Source organism: Lagenorhynchus albirostris, chromosome 4 (assembly GCF_949774975.1).
Source record: "Lagenorhynchus albirostris chromosome 4, mLagAlb1.1, whole genome shotgun sequence".
Classification (NCBI taxonomy): Eukaryota; Metazoa; Chordata; class Mammalia; order Artiodactyla; family Delphinidae; genus Lagenorhynchus; species Lagenorhynchus albirostris.
The window spans coordinates 3,896,525-3,915,139 of NC_083098.1; the positions used below are offsets into that span (position 1 = coordinate 3,896,525).

The window sequence follows — 18,615 nt, forward strand, 5'->3', positions numbered from 1 at the left end:
CCCTTCTGAGATACATGATTTGCAAATATTTTCTCCTGTTCTGTAGATTATCTTTTCAGTTTCTTGATAATGTCCTTCAGTGCACCAAAGTTTTCAGTTTTGATGAAGTTCAGTTTATTTATTTTTCCTTTTGCTGCTGGTGCTTTAGGTGTCATCTCTGGGTCCATTGTCAAATCCAAGGTAATGGTGATTTATCCCTTTTTTTTCCCCCTGAGAGTTTTATGGTTTTTGGCTCTTTTATTTAGTCAGTGATCTGTTTTCAGTTAATTTTTGTATGTCATGAGAGGTAGGGGTCCAACTTCATTCTTTTTCATGTGGAAATACAGTTGTCTCAGCACATTTGTTAAAGAGACTGTTCTTCCCCCATTGAATGAACTTGACCTTCGTCAAAATTAGCCATAGATATGGGTTTATTTCTGGGTTCTCAGTTTTATTTCATTGGTCCATATGTGTCTATCCTTATGCCGGTACCACACTGGTTTGATTACTGCAGCTTTGTAGTAAGTTTTGAAATTAAAAGTGTGAGTTCACTAACTTTGTTGTTTTTCAAGACTGTTTTGGCTAATTAGGGCCCCTTGCAATTTCATATGAATGTGAAGATTGGTTTTTCCTTTTCAGCAAAAAATATTTTTGGGGGGATTTTGATGGGAATTGCATCGAATTTGTAGATCACTTTTTGTAGTCTTTTCTAAGACTTAATAATAAAAAAAGAATGCATTTGATAGGACTAACTTCATTTCTGACAGTGGCACCAAGGAACATTTGGAGGAGAATTTAGGCAAATGGCTTTGGAACAATCTTTATCTATTTCTGACTTTTCTTAAAACCCTGAAGGATTGTAGGTGTACTTTTTAAGTTAACCAAGTTCTTATTTAATCTGTATCATTTCTACAATTCCTTAAGTCATGGTTTTAGAAATTTAAATGGTACCAACGTTCAGCTGCTGTTAATAAGATTGAATGAAGTGTTCTTTCAATTTGTGCCTCTGGTTTCACAGAAAGCCCTTTGGCTACCCTTAATTTTTTTGGTGGAAACTTTTTAGCTTTGTGTTTTTCCCCTTAGAAACTTTTCTGGGGCAGTGCTCTATTGTAGATTTATGTGGTTTTCTATAAGGGTATGTATAGTAGTTTTCATTTTTAATTTCTCCTAGTGTGTCCATCCTTTTGAGGTGTATCTCTGTTTATTATTTGTTATTTATTATGTTAGCAGTTTACTGTGCTAATGCCTTGAAAGACTTCTAGTTTTCATTTGACTTTTAATTGAAACATGAGAACTCTTTGCTGTTTAATCTTATCTTACACACTTTGTGCATTTGATCACTTTTCACATAGAATATTTCCTTGTGCAGGTTGGGTCCTTCCTGCTTTTTTATACGCACATAAAACTTTATAAAAATGGCTTGTACTTTATTCTTACTGGCTTTGTTTTGTGCTTTACTATCTAAACGTCTCTGTGTCATTTGTACACCTGAGGATTTCTCTCCATTTCTTCCTACTAAATCATCTAAAATATTTTAAAAATTTTGTCTTAATATCATCTGTGGGAGATCTTACCTGCTGTATGTCTCTATCCAGTTACCTTTTTTATCTCTAAAGTTTTCCAGGACTGTATTTTTAAAAATTTTTTGTGTGTTTATTTATTTTTCTTGGAGTATAGTTGCTGTACAGTGTTGTGTTAGTTTCTACTGTACAGCAAAGTGAATCAGCTATATGTATACATATAGCCCCTCTTTTTTGGATTTCCTTCCCATTTAGGTCCCCACAGAGCCTTGAGTCCAGGACTGTATTTTTAAAACAGTTTATTTATATAGAACTTGGTCAGAGATTTTTTAAAACTTAGTAAATAATGGTGTTTACTTACTTTTGTTTCTATATTTATTGTTTCAAAGAATCAGAGAGTAGAAGCAGAAGTATTTTGTGGGCTGAATGGGTTTCTAGGTGACGTTTTTCATTCCTCCCTGACCATTCCTACCTTACAGCTTCTGGTTTGTAAGCTAAGAGCCAAGGGACCTTGTCATTAGGCCCCAGCGAGTGCGTTCATGACTTGCGCCTTAGCTCTTCTGAGGCCACTCTTTCCTTCTGGGTTCTTGGCTGTGTTCGAAACAGTGGATTTTTGGATAAATGAAATAATTTATTCTCCCTTGCTGGAGTGGGTTCTCTGTGCATTTGCCTTTTCCCCCTCAATGTATTCAAAGAATTAACCTGACAAGAGTCTATTTTTTCTCCTATGGTTCACATCTTTGTGATGGTCAGTAGAACCTGAGTCTTTTGGGGCTTCAAAGAGAGTTTTGTTAGGTTTTAGTGCAGCTCACTTTGCAAAAGGCATAGAGATATTTTTTGTAGCTCATCTTAGGGGATGCACACTTTTCATCCCTAAAGTAATAGTGTGAGTGCAACTAAATACATGAATATCTTCTCAGCCGTAAAGTTCTGTTGAACTAATGGCTGATGGGTAAGGGGTTTTACAGCCTTAATTCTGGAGTAGGGAGTGGTTGGTACTAGAATTAGGCATAAAATAAATAAATACCACGTAGTTTATTCGTGTTGATGTCACTACTTTTGTTGCTAAAATTTGTGAGCAACTCAATTCTAGCAGTTTTTATTTTTTAAGTTGTCATCTGAACACTGTATGCATTATAGACGTTTGACTTTTTTTTTTTTACTACATGAAATTTTAAAAAAGGAAAACCACTCGATCATTATGATTATGAAGCTTGTCTGGTTCTGTAATTTAATAAAATAAGAAAAAACTTAAGAGCCACATGATTTTCTTTAGATTTTAATGCTATTTTATTTAGTGATAAAACTTAAACATACAATATATGTTTTTACCTAGTCCTATAACAGGGTTCAACGGGCAATGATGGCATGAAACCTGCTACATATTTTACTAACACACTGAGATTATTTCTTAGTTTGTAGTGCATCATTAAATTATAAGCGTCATTGTAAAAACTTAAATTGCAGGTAGGTAGTTTCAAAAACCAGAAGCAAATTTTTGTGTGTGTTGAGAATTTTCCGCAACTTTAGTGGTTTTTAATTGTAAACTAAGAGGAGAATATGTAAAAATTTAGGTCATTTTAATTGCATGTGAAATAACATGACAAAGAAGATAAGACTTTTATTTTTCTTGGTAGATTTTTTTCCACTTAAAAAAAGCACTTCAATATGTATGGTTGTGAGAATATGTATGTATGAATATTTTTTGAAGGATTTTTCAGATATGCTAAGTATGGTTCTTTTTGATTTTCATAGAAACAATTTTGGAGCAAGAAATGACTTCAGTGATGGCCTGGGCTCACCCGATAACCTTAAAAATGAGTACAGTTTAGACTATGAGGATGGTCAAGTTGGTTTGCTAGAGGTCACAGGCTGATAGAGTGAGAACGTTGACTTTCTTGTTCTCTTCATCTTACATGACTTTTTTTTTTTCCTAATCCAAGTTGGGTTCTAATATGTGAAACATTGTGTACTACCATGACATAGAGAGAGTTATAAAAGGAATGAGAATGTGCATAGGAGCCGCTCAAATGTCTAATTGATTTGGGGAAAAAAATGCTCGATAAAATAGCTCTTTGGAAGCGTTTTTTCCTCATATTTTTCTCAAAAATCATTAAAAATGATTACTGGGACTTCCCTGGCAGCCCAGTGGTTAAGACTCCGTACCTCCGCGTTTCCACTGCAGGGGCCGCGGGTTCGATCCCTGGTTGGGAAATTAAGATCCCCCATGCTGCACGGTGTGGCCACACAAAAAAAGGGTGCTAAGATGTTGACTGGAGGGAAGGGGAGGCCTTTTGGAGTAGTGAATGAGCAGAGGTAGGTGGTACGTTAGCAGAACAAGTCATGACTACTTAGAACTCTTCGTGGCTCTAGTTGGCATATAGCTATGCCAGAGAGAATAAATCTGCTCTAGTGGGTATTTCCACAGATGGGGCAGAGGTGCCGTGTCTGAGGTCGGCAGTGCAGTGTTCACGCGGAAAGGGGCTTTGGGAATGCATGTCCACTTAAGTCACCGTGTAGCTGAAAGCCCTGAGTTGAATACCTTTGCCTTAAACTGATTTTGAATAAGTTGATTTGAAAATTTAGAAAAATAACTACATTTTTAAGGGAAAGAAACGTTTAACCTAAGCAAATTAAGTTATAGAAGAGGATTATATGCATTTTATACTTTGGATATTTTTATAGTTTGCCACTGATCCAATTCCCACCCCTGTTAGAATATTCTAAATCTTCACCTGCCTGGGTGTGGTTTCAAACAGCCTAACCCAAAACACATTCATAATGATTCTTCATTACTTACATTATGAATTCAAAAACGTTATATTGGAATTTTCCAGAAAAATATATCTGAGATTTAAAAATTCGAATGGTTCCTTGTCATTCTGTGTAATAATGGTTTGAGATAGCTCTCTTTCTTCAGTATGTATTTTTTATAGTTGTTTTCTTCCTTGTTTTTATTCATCTGAAGGGTTAGCTTAAATTCATAATTTGTATTACTTAAATCTTTTTTTTCTTTCTAGTTTTGGCAAGCGTTCTGCAGGAAGCTTTAGGCGTGGCTGTGAATGCATTGTGTTAGAGCCTTCTGAAATGATTGTGGTAAGAATACTTCTGTGAAGACTTTTTTCCCTTAAAAAAAGTTATGAAATAAAAGTATTTTCACAAACTACTTATCATAGTGTATTATATATTTCATAACTTTAGGTATATTTATTTCATAACTTTTTGAGCTTTAATTCATAACCAGTATAATTATTTACGGGATTCAAATAATGAAAAAGAAAGTTTAAAAGGGTCACGTACCTAAATGTTTGGTGTTTGAACTTTATAAATCAGTCTATGAAAATGCCATTTAATTTAAACTTGGGGAGAATCTTGGAATTGCAGGATTTTAGCTCTCCAAATATTGGTTGGAATGAGTGAGATACTTTAAATGAGACACAGTGATATGTATTCAGGCAACAATTGACATAAGGAAATCAGTTCACTTCCTTTATCTAATTGAAAGAAATTTGGAGGACTTTTATGCTGGTTAAATACTCTGTTGAGATTTTTATCTCTTTTTAATTGAATAGTGTGATTTAAAAAATATATTGAGGTAAGACATATGCAAAAAAACATAACGTTAGAAGAGATATTAGCAACATAATTATTTTTACTGATGCTTGAAGAAAAGCCTGTCACATTCTTCCTTACTATATAAAAATGATTTTAAGATGGGACACTATGTACCCCTTAAAAAAATCAGCAACAAAAATAAGACTGGAGGGAGTGCCCAGTAGAGACATTCAGTTGGCTGATGTGCATAATATTTCCCATCCAGCATCTATCTGGGCAAGGAAACTTTTTGAATAAATGATGGCCTAAAATAGATGATGATGGAGGCTTTTTATTCATATTTAATAAAATATTTGGTAAATGCCTGTACATCTATTTTCAGAGGAGATGTAGGTTTTTTCCCTATGATGGAGGAGAGGAATTTGTCAGAAATGGGAACTTCCTCATCAAAGCTAGTGAAAACTTTTGGTAAAATTTCCCAAAATGTACTGTTAAGTGAGAAAGTGGCATGGTGGTGAGTAAAGATTTAGGAGTGGAAAAATGTAGGCAGATATGTTGGGCTTTCCAGCCACAGGTCTTGAAAAGCATTTTAGATATTCCCTCGAGATTTTGGTCTCTGTTACTGCTATTTTGTGTTGATCTGAAGGATTTTTGATCTCCAAAATTCCTTGAGGATTTTGTCCTTGTCCATATGATGCTAACTACTAGGTTTGTCAGTGTGAGAACCTTCTTAGAATCTAAATACGCTTTTGTGAGCAATACATTATGTAAGTGTGACGGGGACTGACCGAACGTAACTTTTCTTCTGTTAGTCCATTCATCACTTTCTAAATGTTTAAAATGAGGAAATTATGTTTTGAGAACAATGCTATTTATAATAAAAAAAAAAAGAAACTGAATCCGTAGAATGAAAGTAGGAAGAGAAGCTCTTAAGTAATCTACCAAAGTCATTCTGCCAGTAGTCGTGTCTGAGTCATTTGGGATTTGGGTGTTTTTTTTTTTTTTTTTTTAAACAGATTTACTTCATGAGAGTTTTTGTGCTTTAGTTAAGACAATGGGGCAGTTGCTTTCATAATGCATGGTGATGTATCCTGTGAGATCTTTCATTAATAAATCAGAACAAAGACTACTGAAAATATCCTTCCCTTTGAGACTGCAGGAAATTCAGGAGTTACCCATATTGTCCTAAGTGGAACTGAAAATGCCTCTTCTCTTTTATAAAGAAAAGTTACTCAGAACCAGTTAGTTCTAGGGAAGTTCAGAAACATCTGAAGTCTGTCGAGATAGTTTGTCTACAAATGTCTTTGCACAGTGAATGAATGTAGACCATCCGTAAGTTTTATTCTGCATCTGATCTTAATATGGAACATGGTGTTTGAAGAAATGAAATCTTGGGGGATTTTATTTCAGGTAGACTATATGGATGAAAATGAAGAATATTTTCAGCGTCAAGCTTCTCATCGACAGTCTCGAAGGAGATTTAGAAAAATCAACCAGAAAGGGGAAAGACAAACGATTATCGACACTGTGGATCCTTATCCTGTGGGCAAACCACCTTTGCCTAGAGGCTATCATACGGTAAGTTACACAAGTATAATAATTATCTTTATAGCTTTTTGGTGGGAGTTCTGTGAAAAGTCATACATTTTCCATTTTTGATGAATAATTCCTTTCTGTGGTATACTTATTCAAAGTGCAGATTTTTCTGGAAACACATAATATGAATAGTTTAAGGAGCATTGAAATAAGGTATCAAAAGGCATTGTTTAGCCTTTTTATTTCTTAACATGGTCTCTGAGGATCAGCTTTGCGGTCAACATGTACAGTTGTAACTGGGATATTTTTAGGTTCTGATCTTAATCTAAAATGTTGCCCTTTCCCTCACCGTCCCCAGTGACGGGTATCATACCTGTTTTTTATTCAAAAGTTAGATATTTAAAAATTACCTATTATCTTCATACCATTGTGAGAATATTATCTGAGAATTTTTTGTTTTTAATATGATGAAGTGAGAGCATAATTTGAAATGATGCTTCTGTAAATCCCAGTGTAAAGATGGTCTGAAGCATTTCTAACAGGTTCAGAGGTCCTCTTTAATACTTTCACCACTTGATTGTCATTTATTTCGTAAATATTAGGTGAAGAAACTACTTCTTATGTTTGAGGAAACCGAGGCACAGATAATGATTGATTTGTACAAGACCCCAGCGTAGTCAGTTTGGGAGCCTTATTTTTCTCACTCATTTCTCTCTGCTCAGCTGTGCTGTGTCCATGTCCCCCGGTGGCCCACCCAGAATAGTGGCAAATATATTTGAGGATTTCTTCCATACGTCATAATAAGGTCAAATATGGTTCATCTATACTTACAATACCATTAAATGAGCACTCATTCATGAAATTAATTTTAAAATAAACATATGAAAAAATAAAAATAGGTAAACGACAACTATTTTACATTTCTTATTTGTTTGTCTTCCGTATCCTCTTCTTTCTTTTTGCTAATAAGTATAAATGCAAACCGCATGGGAAAATGTATATAGACTTAAAACTATGTACTTAATTTTCTGGTAACTTGGAGGGATGCATCTTATACCTGCACTTGATGTGTTCTATTTCTGAGAGCCCTTTGTATTTGAATATTCAAGCAGTTTTGGCCACCAGCTCTCAGCCTGCTCCTCTCACTGCCCATGCGCACAATTTTAATTTCACATGAATTTCATAGTTGAATCATTTCATTGAGCTCATTTGCAAAGGGTTGCTTTTTGCTCATCATAAAGTCAGCTTTGTTTGCCTGCTGCAGAGCCTTGGTATTTTTTTGAAAAAAAACCTATGAAAGGTTTTTTGTTACCATTGTCTATACAAGAAGGTAGTATTTTTAGTGTCAATGTAGCATCGTGGAAGAAGGAACTATGGATTAAAAATTGTACACATTACTAGTACAACCTACTAATATTGTTAATACTCTTTCTGCTTTGGAATTATTTTTCCAAATCAAATTCTATACCAAGATATTTAGCGGCAGTGTGGGTGACTAAAAATTCAGCGTTCAAGCTGATTGGTTTGATTTTATAGTTATATTTGTCCCATTTAAGTTGGGGGGTGTCATTTTGTAATTATTTCTCTCTCCTATCCCCATGTTTTCCCCCTTTATGTAATACTTCACCCACCTCCCCTACATGACTCCCCCTTTTTAATCTGATTTTTTTGTAAACGTGTAGTTTTTAAAAATTATTCAAGATTCCTTTTTTTTTAGTGGTTTTAAAAAATGTCTTACCTGGTCAACAGGTACTTTTATGAGGGAAAATTCAGTACTAGGGTGAAAAATTTCACTTGCTCACTGATGGATCAGGTACCAGTTTGCTAATACGTGACATGGTGGTGTTAATTTTTCTAAGTGAGTTCAGATGGGCAACAAGTGTCATAATTCTAAATATTGAATCCCGTCTTTTCATGCAAATTGTGTTTTAATTTTATTTATATAATTATCATTTTGCCTAAGTACATGATTTCAACATATGAAAACAACAAAATTAGCCCTAAGTCACATTTACTTATTCTGAGCAGAAATACTCCTTTTGAAAGAACCCTAGTAAGGTGGGAGCCAGGGTGAAAAGTTGGTTGAAAAGGTGCATGGTCCTACTTCACAGGCGACCTAAATGGTTGCAGGTGCATTTCAGGTGCATGGCTAAGGAACATAAAGGACATCATACATGTAGCCAGTGCTGTATGGTCATTCTTAACCTGATTTAACATGATCTTCATTTTGGCAGATGTACTGTAGCATGTCTGATAATGTCATCTTTTCCTTTCCTCCTCTATGGCACTCATTTCATTTTGGCTCAAAGGAATGCACTAAATCTCAGGTATTGTAATCTGTGTGTGGTCTCCTAATACTAACCTCAGTTCATTTGTGAATTTGCATTGTAACTAATGAGTTTATAATATTGATGTGTTTTGCTTCGTCTTGTTCTTTTGTATTTTGCCCTGATTTAGTAAAACCCCTTACAACTTTGAAACTGTCAGTGGTTTGGTTGATGTCACAGGCTGCTTTATTTGTGCAGACCTAGGGATAAATTGCTCACTTTCTTTGAAGAACGAATAAAAGTGCAGACTACGTATTTTTAAGAATGAGTGGAGCACAGTTCTTAACTAACCTGCTTTGCGCATAAAGAAATGGAGAGAGAAAGACAGGCAGATAGGCATCATGGGTGTTTAACTGCTTTTTGTGTGAAAGTTTTATGGGAAATCCATTAGACATTTACATTTTAAAGGCTATAGGTGAAAGCTTTAAATTTCAGGAATCCCAGTGTGAGAGCATTTTGGGAGACCACTGGTAAAATTTTAGTCAGAATAAAGGCTTTGTCAAAAAGGAAATAAGAATTTACACTTCGCTTGCATTTTCTTATTTGCGCTTGATTTTTAACCAGATGTCATGCTTTTATTTCATTCTGTATTTTAATTGAGGCCTATAATAATATCTTTGCTCATTTGTTTCATGCCAATATATGACTAATTTACGGTTTCAGCATTACTCGTTTGAAATTTTGGGTCAAATTTGGGGTTATCAGGGAATTCGGAGTCAGGGAAGAAAAACTCATTTATCTCTGGAAACTAATTGGTTAAGTAACTAGTGAAATGTTATGGTTGCGTCTTCTTATTGCCCAGGAAAAAGATCATGAATAATTAATTCACATTAGTGGAAGGCTACTGTCAATGTAATGTCTTTGGCTATTACAGTAACCTCGCCTGAAAACACGAAATATTTGTATAACTTTTCAAATTAAAATAAGGCCATTACTTTACGTTCTATACAATGTAATGCATATTAAAATGTCACAGGTGACATAATGGCTGTATTTTATTTTAGAAGCGCTGCTAATTTTTCAGTGATGTGGTAAATCTAAAAAATGCTGCTAGTTTTTAAATTTGATAAGATTCTTGTAAAATTGTATAAAGCTGTTTTAAATTGCGCCGGTGTTTTGGGCTTTTATGTAGTGCGTGTACTCAGCACGCATATAACTGTAATATTTTAAAAGGTACACCGCTATGTAATTAGTCCTCTTGTTCAGTATGAGAAATGACAGGTTAGTCTAATTCCCATGTAGAAGTAGGAATTGAATTTAAAATGTGCACTGGGTTGTGATGTATACCTTATGTACGCTTTTAAAAATTAGACGTGTTGCAGCAGTTTAAGACAGATGATAGTAATTTCTTCAGAAACACGAATACTCGCACAGTCCACGCAGAGTGCTTTCAGGTCACTTTTTCAAGGCAAGTGTGTGAGGTTTGCAGAGAATAAGCATTTTGAAATGCAGTGAGAAGGCAAGATTGGAGATGGCTTTCATTAGCATTTTCTTACATTTTGATGAGTTGGGTTGAGGCTGTGTTTAAGACTGCCAGAAAACAGGATGCGGCACGAATTTTCAGTCTTTGAGTGGGGAGAGGCAGGTGGCAGAGTCAGGTCCTGGATAAGGTTCCCGGCGGGGGCTGGGGAATTCGGGGTCATTTCTAGACTGACTTGGGACTTTGGACAGGTTTACCTTGTCGACAGGCTCGGAATGGGGGGGGGGGAACCTGTTTATTTTACCCCTAATTACAGGCCCCGTCTGCATTGATGGGTAATTTATTCTAGAAGTTTGGGTAGTTAGGGAAACGTGAGTTCCATAATAAGAATGGAGAGGAGAGGGAGAGGACTTAAAAGGGAAGAAGGGCCTTCTTACTTTCACCTGGACGCCGGGATGGGGAAGCTGGCATGTACCTGCACATGCCTGTTCTGTCATCTTTTTATTCCTTTTTTTTTTTATGGGAAAAAGAAAAAAAACAGCTCTGCTCTCTTCCTCGTTTAGAAAGTGTGAAAATTGTACAGAGATATTAGACTGAAGACTGAGGAAAAGTTGTCCCATCTAAACTGTGGAGGTGATGTGTACCGACTGACGTTTCCTACTGTTGCAGCGTTCCAGGGCTGGTTGCATAATTAAAATGCTCTCCACTCTTTGAGGTTCCGATTGACTTTCCACCTCCACTCCTACTTACCCCCCAAAGTGTGGCTTTACTTTATACAAATTTGAATTAAGAGGATTCAAACACAATATAACATAAAACTTATTTATAAAGTTTCCAATCAGTGCAAACTTTTAGTAAGGAGAACCCATCGGTCATAGAAAAAGGTATTTCCCACACATTCTGTTAGTAATCCTTTTTTTACAATGGGAATATACACTTCAGGGCACCGTTTAATAATTATGTATTGAATTTTTCTGTAGGTCAGGCTTAGTTTAAAGTTCTTGGTGCAGGTGTACAAAAGAAATAAAAATACTGCATAAAAGTAAGTTAATATAATCTAAGTCAAATACAATGTAATATTACAAAAACATCATGGAATTAATTTTTTTATTATAGTCAGCGATAATACAATATCTTTAACGTAGCACCAATGTAATAAGGTTGATTCTTATATGAGGCGTATGAAAATGAGTCCTATTTTTAATAAGGTTATTCTTCATAATATAAGACAAGTACTGTTTCTTCTAATGGTAATCATTCCGAAGTTACATATATCTTATATATCTCTGAATATAATCTATCACTTTTTTTTAAGTGATGGATTTGATTTAAGTTGGTTTCATCTTCAGTTAAGAACTTCTTAGTAGGTTAATTTCAAAAAAATTTAAATATTGAAACATGAAAAAATTACAGTGTTTGTGCGATTATGCACATTTATTTGACATTAGACTTTTTGACATGCGCTGTTGTTCTCGCATTAGAAATAGGCAATATTTTCCCTCATGTTACGGCTTTGCTTTGTCACTTATTCTTTACTTTTTCACTGAGGTCTTCCTACTTTAATCCAATATATGCTACTTAACAGTAAGAGCATGTGTTGTGTATCAGTGACTTGTGTGTCTACTAAATTTCCTAGAATATTAAGGTCTTAAGATTTTAACTTATAACAGTCAGTTCATATCCCACTTGACTAATTTATTCATTGATGATATTTAAAATCTGTTTATGTGCATATACAGAAATTATTCAAGTATGGGGAAATTTCTTAATTATTTGAATATTTTTATGCTTCATCTTTCATCAGACGTTTGTTTGCTTAATTAAATCTAAAGCCGTTGTCTTCAGTGTGGTCCTCAGTCCCTCTCTGTGAATTATAATAGGATGGACTTTCAGAAAATCTGTGTATTCTGTTTCTTGTATCATAGAGGAAAGCTCAGTATTTTCATTTATATGTTTTTATTATTTTAATGAATATTACTGAGCGCCCACCTTGTTTCAGGGCTGTGCCGGACTCCATGGCTGTAAAGGTCTACAGGACAGACAGAATCTGCCCCCATTGACTTTATGGCCTCGCACAAAATACAGATAAATCGACGGCAGTTAAGATAGAGGGAAATCCAGGTACCGTGGAGGCTCAAAAGCCAGGCATCTTGAGGAATCCGACGTGGCCTCCTGAATGGCCTTACTGTCTTTGCTCAAAGGAAAATCTTCTTTAATCCAAGAAAGCCCAACAGAAATGTGAAAAAGAAATGAATTGGGAAGTAAAGAAGGGAAAGAAGGGATGTGGATAGACTGTTGATAGGAGTGATAGATACAAACCTGCCCTCCCCACATTTTGGTAGATACTGTTGTATGCATGCCCCGAAGTCTTTATATTTGCATCAGAGAGTCTTTAAAGAGAAGTGGCAAAAGTATCCTTTGCTTTTCATGCTTATTCTCAGCAGGTTTACTAGCCCCTCCTCACCTAGACCATGTTGCATTTTAAAATCCTGCAGAAAGCTTCCTGCGGAAAGGTCTTTGAACAATAGGTGGACATAAGAGCGTTGCATTCCTGGCAAAATGCAGCCTGTTAGAGCTGCTGCGGTGGTCTCTGTCTCCTTGCTTTGGGGGGACCATTTCTCTTTCTTGCAGTTATAATCAGGTATTTATGTTGATTTAATTTATACAGATTGAGAAATTACACCATAGAGTCTGTTTAGAAATTGAAATGTAAATCAGGAAATAGTGTAAAATATGAAATGATTAATCTCGTGCTATTAACAGCATGCATTGCAAATTCATGCAAGGCAGTTGAGAATAGTGTGCAGTGTGCTGTTTACACAAGTTTCAGCTTCTGTTAGAGGATGTCTATTTTTATATATGACATCATCGCTGCTGCAGAACTCCCGTGGCCACTGGGATTTACTGTTCTTTCATTCCATTCTGAAAGAAAGCTTGTATTGATGTCATAATTGGACCCATCTTTTGGTTGCACTTGGAAATTGAAAGTAATCGGGGTGTTGTGTAGCATGTCATGGCAATATTTCAAGCAATTTATTTGTCAGAAAGATCACTGCCACTTTGTCCTGCCTCTAACTGTGAACACTGGTGGCTCTCTCTGCCAGTTCATGTTTTAAATATATTTGGCTAAAATTTAACTTTTAGTCTCAATAGCAACAATCCTTTCATCTTCAGCCATTTCATTTCTTATGTGATTTTTCCTTTTCTTTTCTTTCCTTTTCTTTTTCTTTTTTTTTTTTTTTTGCTATGAGATTTTGCAGTGCTACACACTGATTTGAAAAATGTCTCTTTTCTTTGGAAAAGTCTACTTTGATATTCAGACCTATTTCCTACCAGTGCTGAACTGACCTTTTTTACAATTAACTGATCCATTCTAAGTTGTCTGTTTTCACTATTTGAAACACTGGGTGACTAGAAATGTTCTCTTTTGATTTTGAATCCTGTGTTAAAACATTATTAACTTTGAAATACCTTTCTATTAGCTAGAAGATATTGTTGACCAGCCTCTGGAAGAAACTCTAGCATGTGATTCGATGTATGGGTGTTAGGTTGACATCACTCATGAAAGGAAAATTTTAATGATTCATATTAAAATAATTTTTAAATGTCTACTAGATTTTGTACATATTTTTGTGTATAAATTTTCCTCCTTATCCTCTCAAAAAATTAGTCATTATCCGTATCTCAGTAGGAAAGTTTTTTTTCCCCTTCTTTTACAGAAACTAATTAAGAACAAACTACAGATTAAAAAAATAACAGGTTTATTGAGTTACAACTCACATGCCATACAGTTCACCTATTTAAAGTGCATAATTCAACTCTTCTTCTTTTCTTTTATAAAAAACATATAACACTGAGACTTCCCTGGTGGCGCAGTGGTTAAGAATCCGCCTGCCAATGCAGAGGACACAGGTTCGAGCCCTGGTCCGGGAAGATCCCACGTGCCGCGGAGCAACTAAGCCCGTGCGCCACAACTACTGAGCCTGTGCTCTAGAGCCCACGAGCCACAACTACTGAGCCCGCGTGCCACAGCTACTGAAGCCTGCACCTAGAGCCCGTGCTCCGCAACCAGAGAAGCCACCGCAGTGAGAAGCCCGCGCGCTGCAATGAAGAGTAGCCCCCGCTCACCACAACTAGAGAAAGCTGTCGCGGAGCCATGAAGACCCAATGCAGCCAAAAATAATAATAATAAATAAATAAATTTATTAAAAAATATGTAACACTAAATGTACCATCTTAACCATTTTTAAGTATACAGTTCAGTAGTAGTAAGAATGCCAGTAGTAATGACTGACTTGAACATACCCAGTTCACAGGTGTACCTCACAGCCTTTGTGATAGTTTAAATTACACATAGGCTGAAAAATAACTTTAAGATAGTTAGGAAAAAAATAATTATAGAATCGATTGAAAAAAAATAAAAGGCTTACTGAACAATTGTATTAGAGCAATTTCTTATGAACTTAGTATGGGGTCAGTAGCCTTTTATTTTTTCCTGTGTCTTCCTTTCTCACTTTCAAGTGGAATATTGGCGGTGGTTGGATGCGATGCGGAGTTTAGAACTGCTAGCCTAGAGGAGAAATGATGTGACCACAGAGTGGGCCGGATCTGAGCAATGAATCGCTAATTGGAATAAATGGCGGAGGAATTCCGAAGGGAAAGGTTTGAAGATGAAAAAGAAAGTATTCAGGCTGTCTTGACTTTTACTCAGATGTCTGTGAGGATAGCAGTGATAATTGGTCACCTGTGGCTTCGGTACGATCCGGAAGGCATTAGGAGTGTTAGAAAATAAGGTTAAAATCTCAAAGTAAGTTGTAGCATTTCCCTCGCACTAATTATTCGTGTGCGTCTACTTTCCGTCCACTTCTTTATCCGAAATTTTAAACCGAACCTTCAAACACCTGTTTGAATCATCAGGAATTTTGGAATACTCAGGAACGTTTTCAAGAAAAAGATCATTTTGCCGTGTGTTACTTTATGAAGTATGCACATCCCAACCAAGTGTGATGAAGAGAATACTTGGGCCGCGGCAATAGTCTTGATGCCCTCGATGCCCTTGACGGTGATGGGCATTCTTAACAAGCACTGCAGTCTTTTTATTCCTCCTCGGCATGAAAGTTTGCCTAACTTTTGGTACTAACTTTAGTTAGATGGGGAAGGTGTGAGCAGCTAGCCTTCCTGCAAGTGGGTGTGCTGTTAGAAGGTTCAGCTGAGGTAGGACCTCACAGGGTTTTATCTTAAAGGAATCTAAGGACAGCCGACAACTGGGTTTTTACAAAGAGCCAAGAGGCTGATCGTTTTCTGGTTCATCTCAGAGCAGCAGCTGTCAAACTTGTCCATCTCAGGACTTGTTTACACTCTTAAAACTTTTTGAGAGGGACTTCCCTGGTGGCTCAGTGGTTAAGAATCCACCTGCCAATGCAGGGGACACCGATTTGATCCCTGGTCCGGGAGGATCCCACATGCCGCGGAGCAACTAAGCCTGTGTGCCACAACTACTGAAGCCCGCGTGCCTAGAGACCGTGCTCCATAACAAGAGAAGCCACCGCCGTGAGAAGCATGCGCACCGCAACGAAGAGTAGCCCCCGCTCGCCGCAACTAGAGAAAGCCCGTGCACAGCAACAAAGACCCAATGCAGCCAAAAATAAAGAAATAAATACACTGGGCTTCCCTGGTGGCGAAGTGGTTGAGAGTCCGCCTGCCGATGCAGGGGACACAGGTTCGTGCCCCGGTCCGGGAAGATCCCACATGCCGCGGAGCGGCTGGGCCCCTGAGCCATGGCCGCTGAGCCTGCGCGTCTGGAGCCTGTGCTCCGCAACGGGAGAGGCCACAACAGTGAGAGCCCCGCGTACCGCAAAATAAAAATAAAAAATAAATACACTTGTTAAGGAAAAAAAAATTTTTGAGGGCTCCAACAGCTTTTGTTTATATGAATTATCTACATCAATACTTGGCATATTAAAAATTGAAACTGAGAAACTTAAAAATATGTATTCATTGGTTAATTAAACATCATAAACCCATTATACATTAACATAAAGGTTTTTTTAGTGAGAGGTAGCTATATTTTCAAAACAGAAAAAATGAGAGGAAGGGTGGTGGTGGTTTATAGTTCTACAAATACGTTTAATGTTTGGCCTAGTAGAAGGCAGCTGGATTCTCATATCTGCTTCTGTAGTCAGTCTTTTGTGATGTCCTTTTCTGGCTGAAGTATATAAAGTATGGCCTCACACAGGTAGTTGGAAAAGGGAGGAGAGTTTTAACAGCTTCTTCAGATAATCTTCCTGATACACTGCACCAAAGTTTGACAAACGGTAGTTCCTTACACCTGCTGTTGTGTTGAGGGACATAACACTCTGTCAGTCAGCTTTTAAAATTTTTCTTTTATTAAAACCCATCCGCCTTACTTACACGCCGAATGGGTCTTTCTATTCATGTGTGATTTTATAACATCATGCATTCGTCACTGAATTTAGGTCTTCCAAATTTTGGCTTGTTACACAATATAAAAAAAAAATCACATTTGTTAGTATCACTACCAGTCTCATGTCAAAAGGCCTTAATTATTGGGAAGCTGTCAAGCTTATGGGATTGGACATGTTTTCCTAATGTCTAATTTTTACTTGAAAGCTAAAATTTTATCCTTGGGAAAGTGCTATCAGCTGTTTTCCTTGAAGTGACAAGCTCAGTTTGTCCATTTTCAAGAAAATATCGGCCAAGTACCCTAGTCTCAGTAACCACAGTTTGTCCATTTTTTGTTCTTTCCCACAGAAATAGCTTTCCATGAAAAAAACAAGTGCAGGACCCTTCTGAGAGCAGGGCCTGTAGACGGCTGAGCTTGCAAACCTAGGAGGCTGCCCCGACCTTGTTTCCTGTGTGATTCTTCCCCTTACTTCCTTTTCCTTTTTGCTGCTTAATCTCCTCATCGATACAAGGAGAAAATGGAAAGCCCTCAAGCTAACTTGGGATGAAGAATTTTAAAATGCCTTATATTAAATAATGGTTTTAAATATATTAATTAATTGGTTTGGATGGTCACCAGCAGTCCTTTTTGTAGTTACTGTAGTAATCTTTAAAGGTACATATTTTTACTTAATTTATTTAGCATTTCTCATTTAGAGAGTGTTTCTCTTTAGGAATTTTATCTTTGGAGCCCCTTTTCCCCCCAGAAAGTTCTCTGCCTCCTCTTCCCTATTAAGATAATTATGAGCCATTATGTGGAATTATAAAATATTTAAACATTTTATGCAAACATTTGTGTGATATGAAAGTATGACCTAATCATAACTGTAAAGAGTGTGTTAGACAACTTTTTTTTTTTTTTTGCGGCACACGGGCCTCTCACTGCTGTGGCCTCTCCCGTTGTGGAGCACAGGCTCCGGACGCGCAGGCCCAGCGGCCATGGCTCACGGGCCCAGCCGCTCCGCGGCATGTGGGGTCTTCCCGGACCGGGGCACGAACCCGCGTCTCCTGCATCGGCAGGTGGACTCTCAACCACTGCGCCACCAGGGAAGCCCTAGACAACCTTTAAAGCTGAGTTTTTGGTCTTATGCTAATACCGATAAGACTAGTTTTTGGTGTCCTCACCCACTCCCATACCCTCAAAAAAAGATCCTCACCAGGAGTAACTTCAACAGCCTCCTGTGCGTGATTAATACTTTAGATTCAGGATAATGTAATGTATTACAAATTGTTTCAGTTTGATAGTGCGAAATAAATAAACAGTACCTCGCAATGTATTTAAAACTTCTCTAACCTTCTTACTCTTTTTCTCGAATTATATCTTTGTTATCCTCTAGTTTGAGTATCTTTTTTTCTTTTTTTACTGGCTCCCTTTTTCCTTTTTGGTCTAAATAAATATGCTGCCTTCACTCTTTCCACTTGTCCTGCTTATGTTAAGACACCAGTGGTTGGTTTCCTTTGTCATCACAACGTGTGGTTTACTTCTCATAATGGTGCTCTGAGATTCCGTGTGCTTCAGTAATCAGCTACTGCAGCAGAATATCTGAAAGGGTAACGCTGCCTTGGGGAAGGGACTGGAAGTTTTCCCACTCCCAACTTTGAGATGATAAGTTTGCCCTGGTAAGAGCTGAAATGTCCACTTGTACATTCTATGAGGTCAGTGGTCACTATAGATTCCTGCATCCCTTCTCGCTTAGAGAAATTCCCCCTTTAGGTGATTGTCTCACTTTCTTCCCTACTGCATTTTTATCTTTATTGTAAATACCATGCTTTCTGGTAGTGTGTATGATATTTTTTTAATTCATTTTTTATTGAA

General features: G+C 36.9%; 1 protein-coding gene across 5 annotated transcripts in view; it reads left to right on the forward strand.

The window, feature by feature from the left end:
- Nucleotides 1-18,615, forward strand: part of RAPGEF2 (Rap guanine nucleotide exchange factor 2) — a 244,877-nt gene that overhangs the window by 122,954 nt on the left and 103,308 nt on the right. For 3 of the 5 annotated variants that reach the window (XM_060147534.1, XM_060147536.1, XM_060147538.1), the window contains exons 5-7: nucleotides 4,520-4,595; nucleotides 6,465-6,632; nucleotides 8,900-8,917. In XM_060147534.1, coding sequence (XP_060003517.1) covers nucleotides 4,520-4,595; nucleotides 6,465-6,632; nucleotides 8,900-8,917 — 262 coding nt within the window. Of the gene's footprint in view, nucleotides 1-4,519; nucleotides 4,596-6,464; nucleotides 6,633-8,824; nucleotides 8,918-18,615 lie in introns of all 5 variants that reach the window. The other 2 variants (XM_060147533.1, XM_060147535.1) reach the window with 2 other exon arrangements.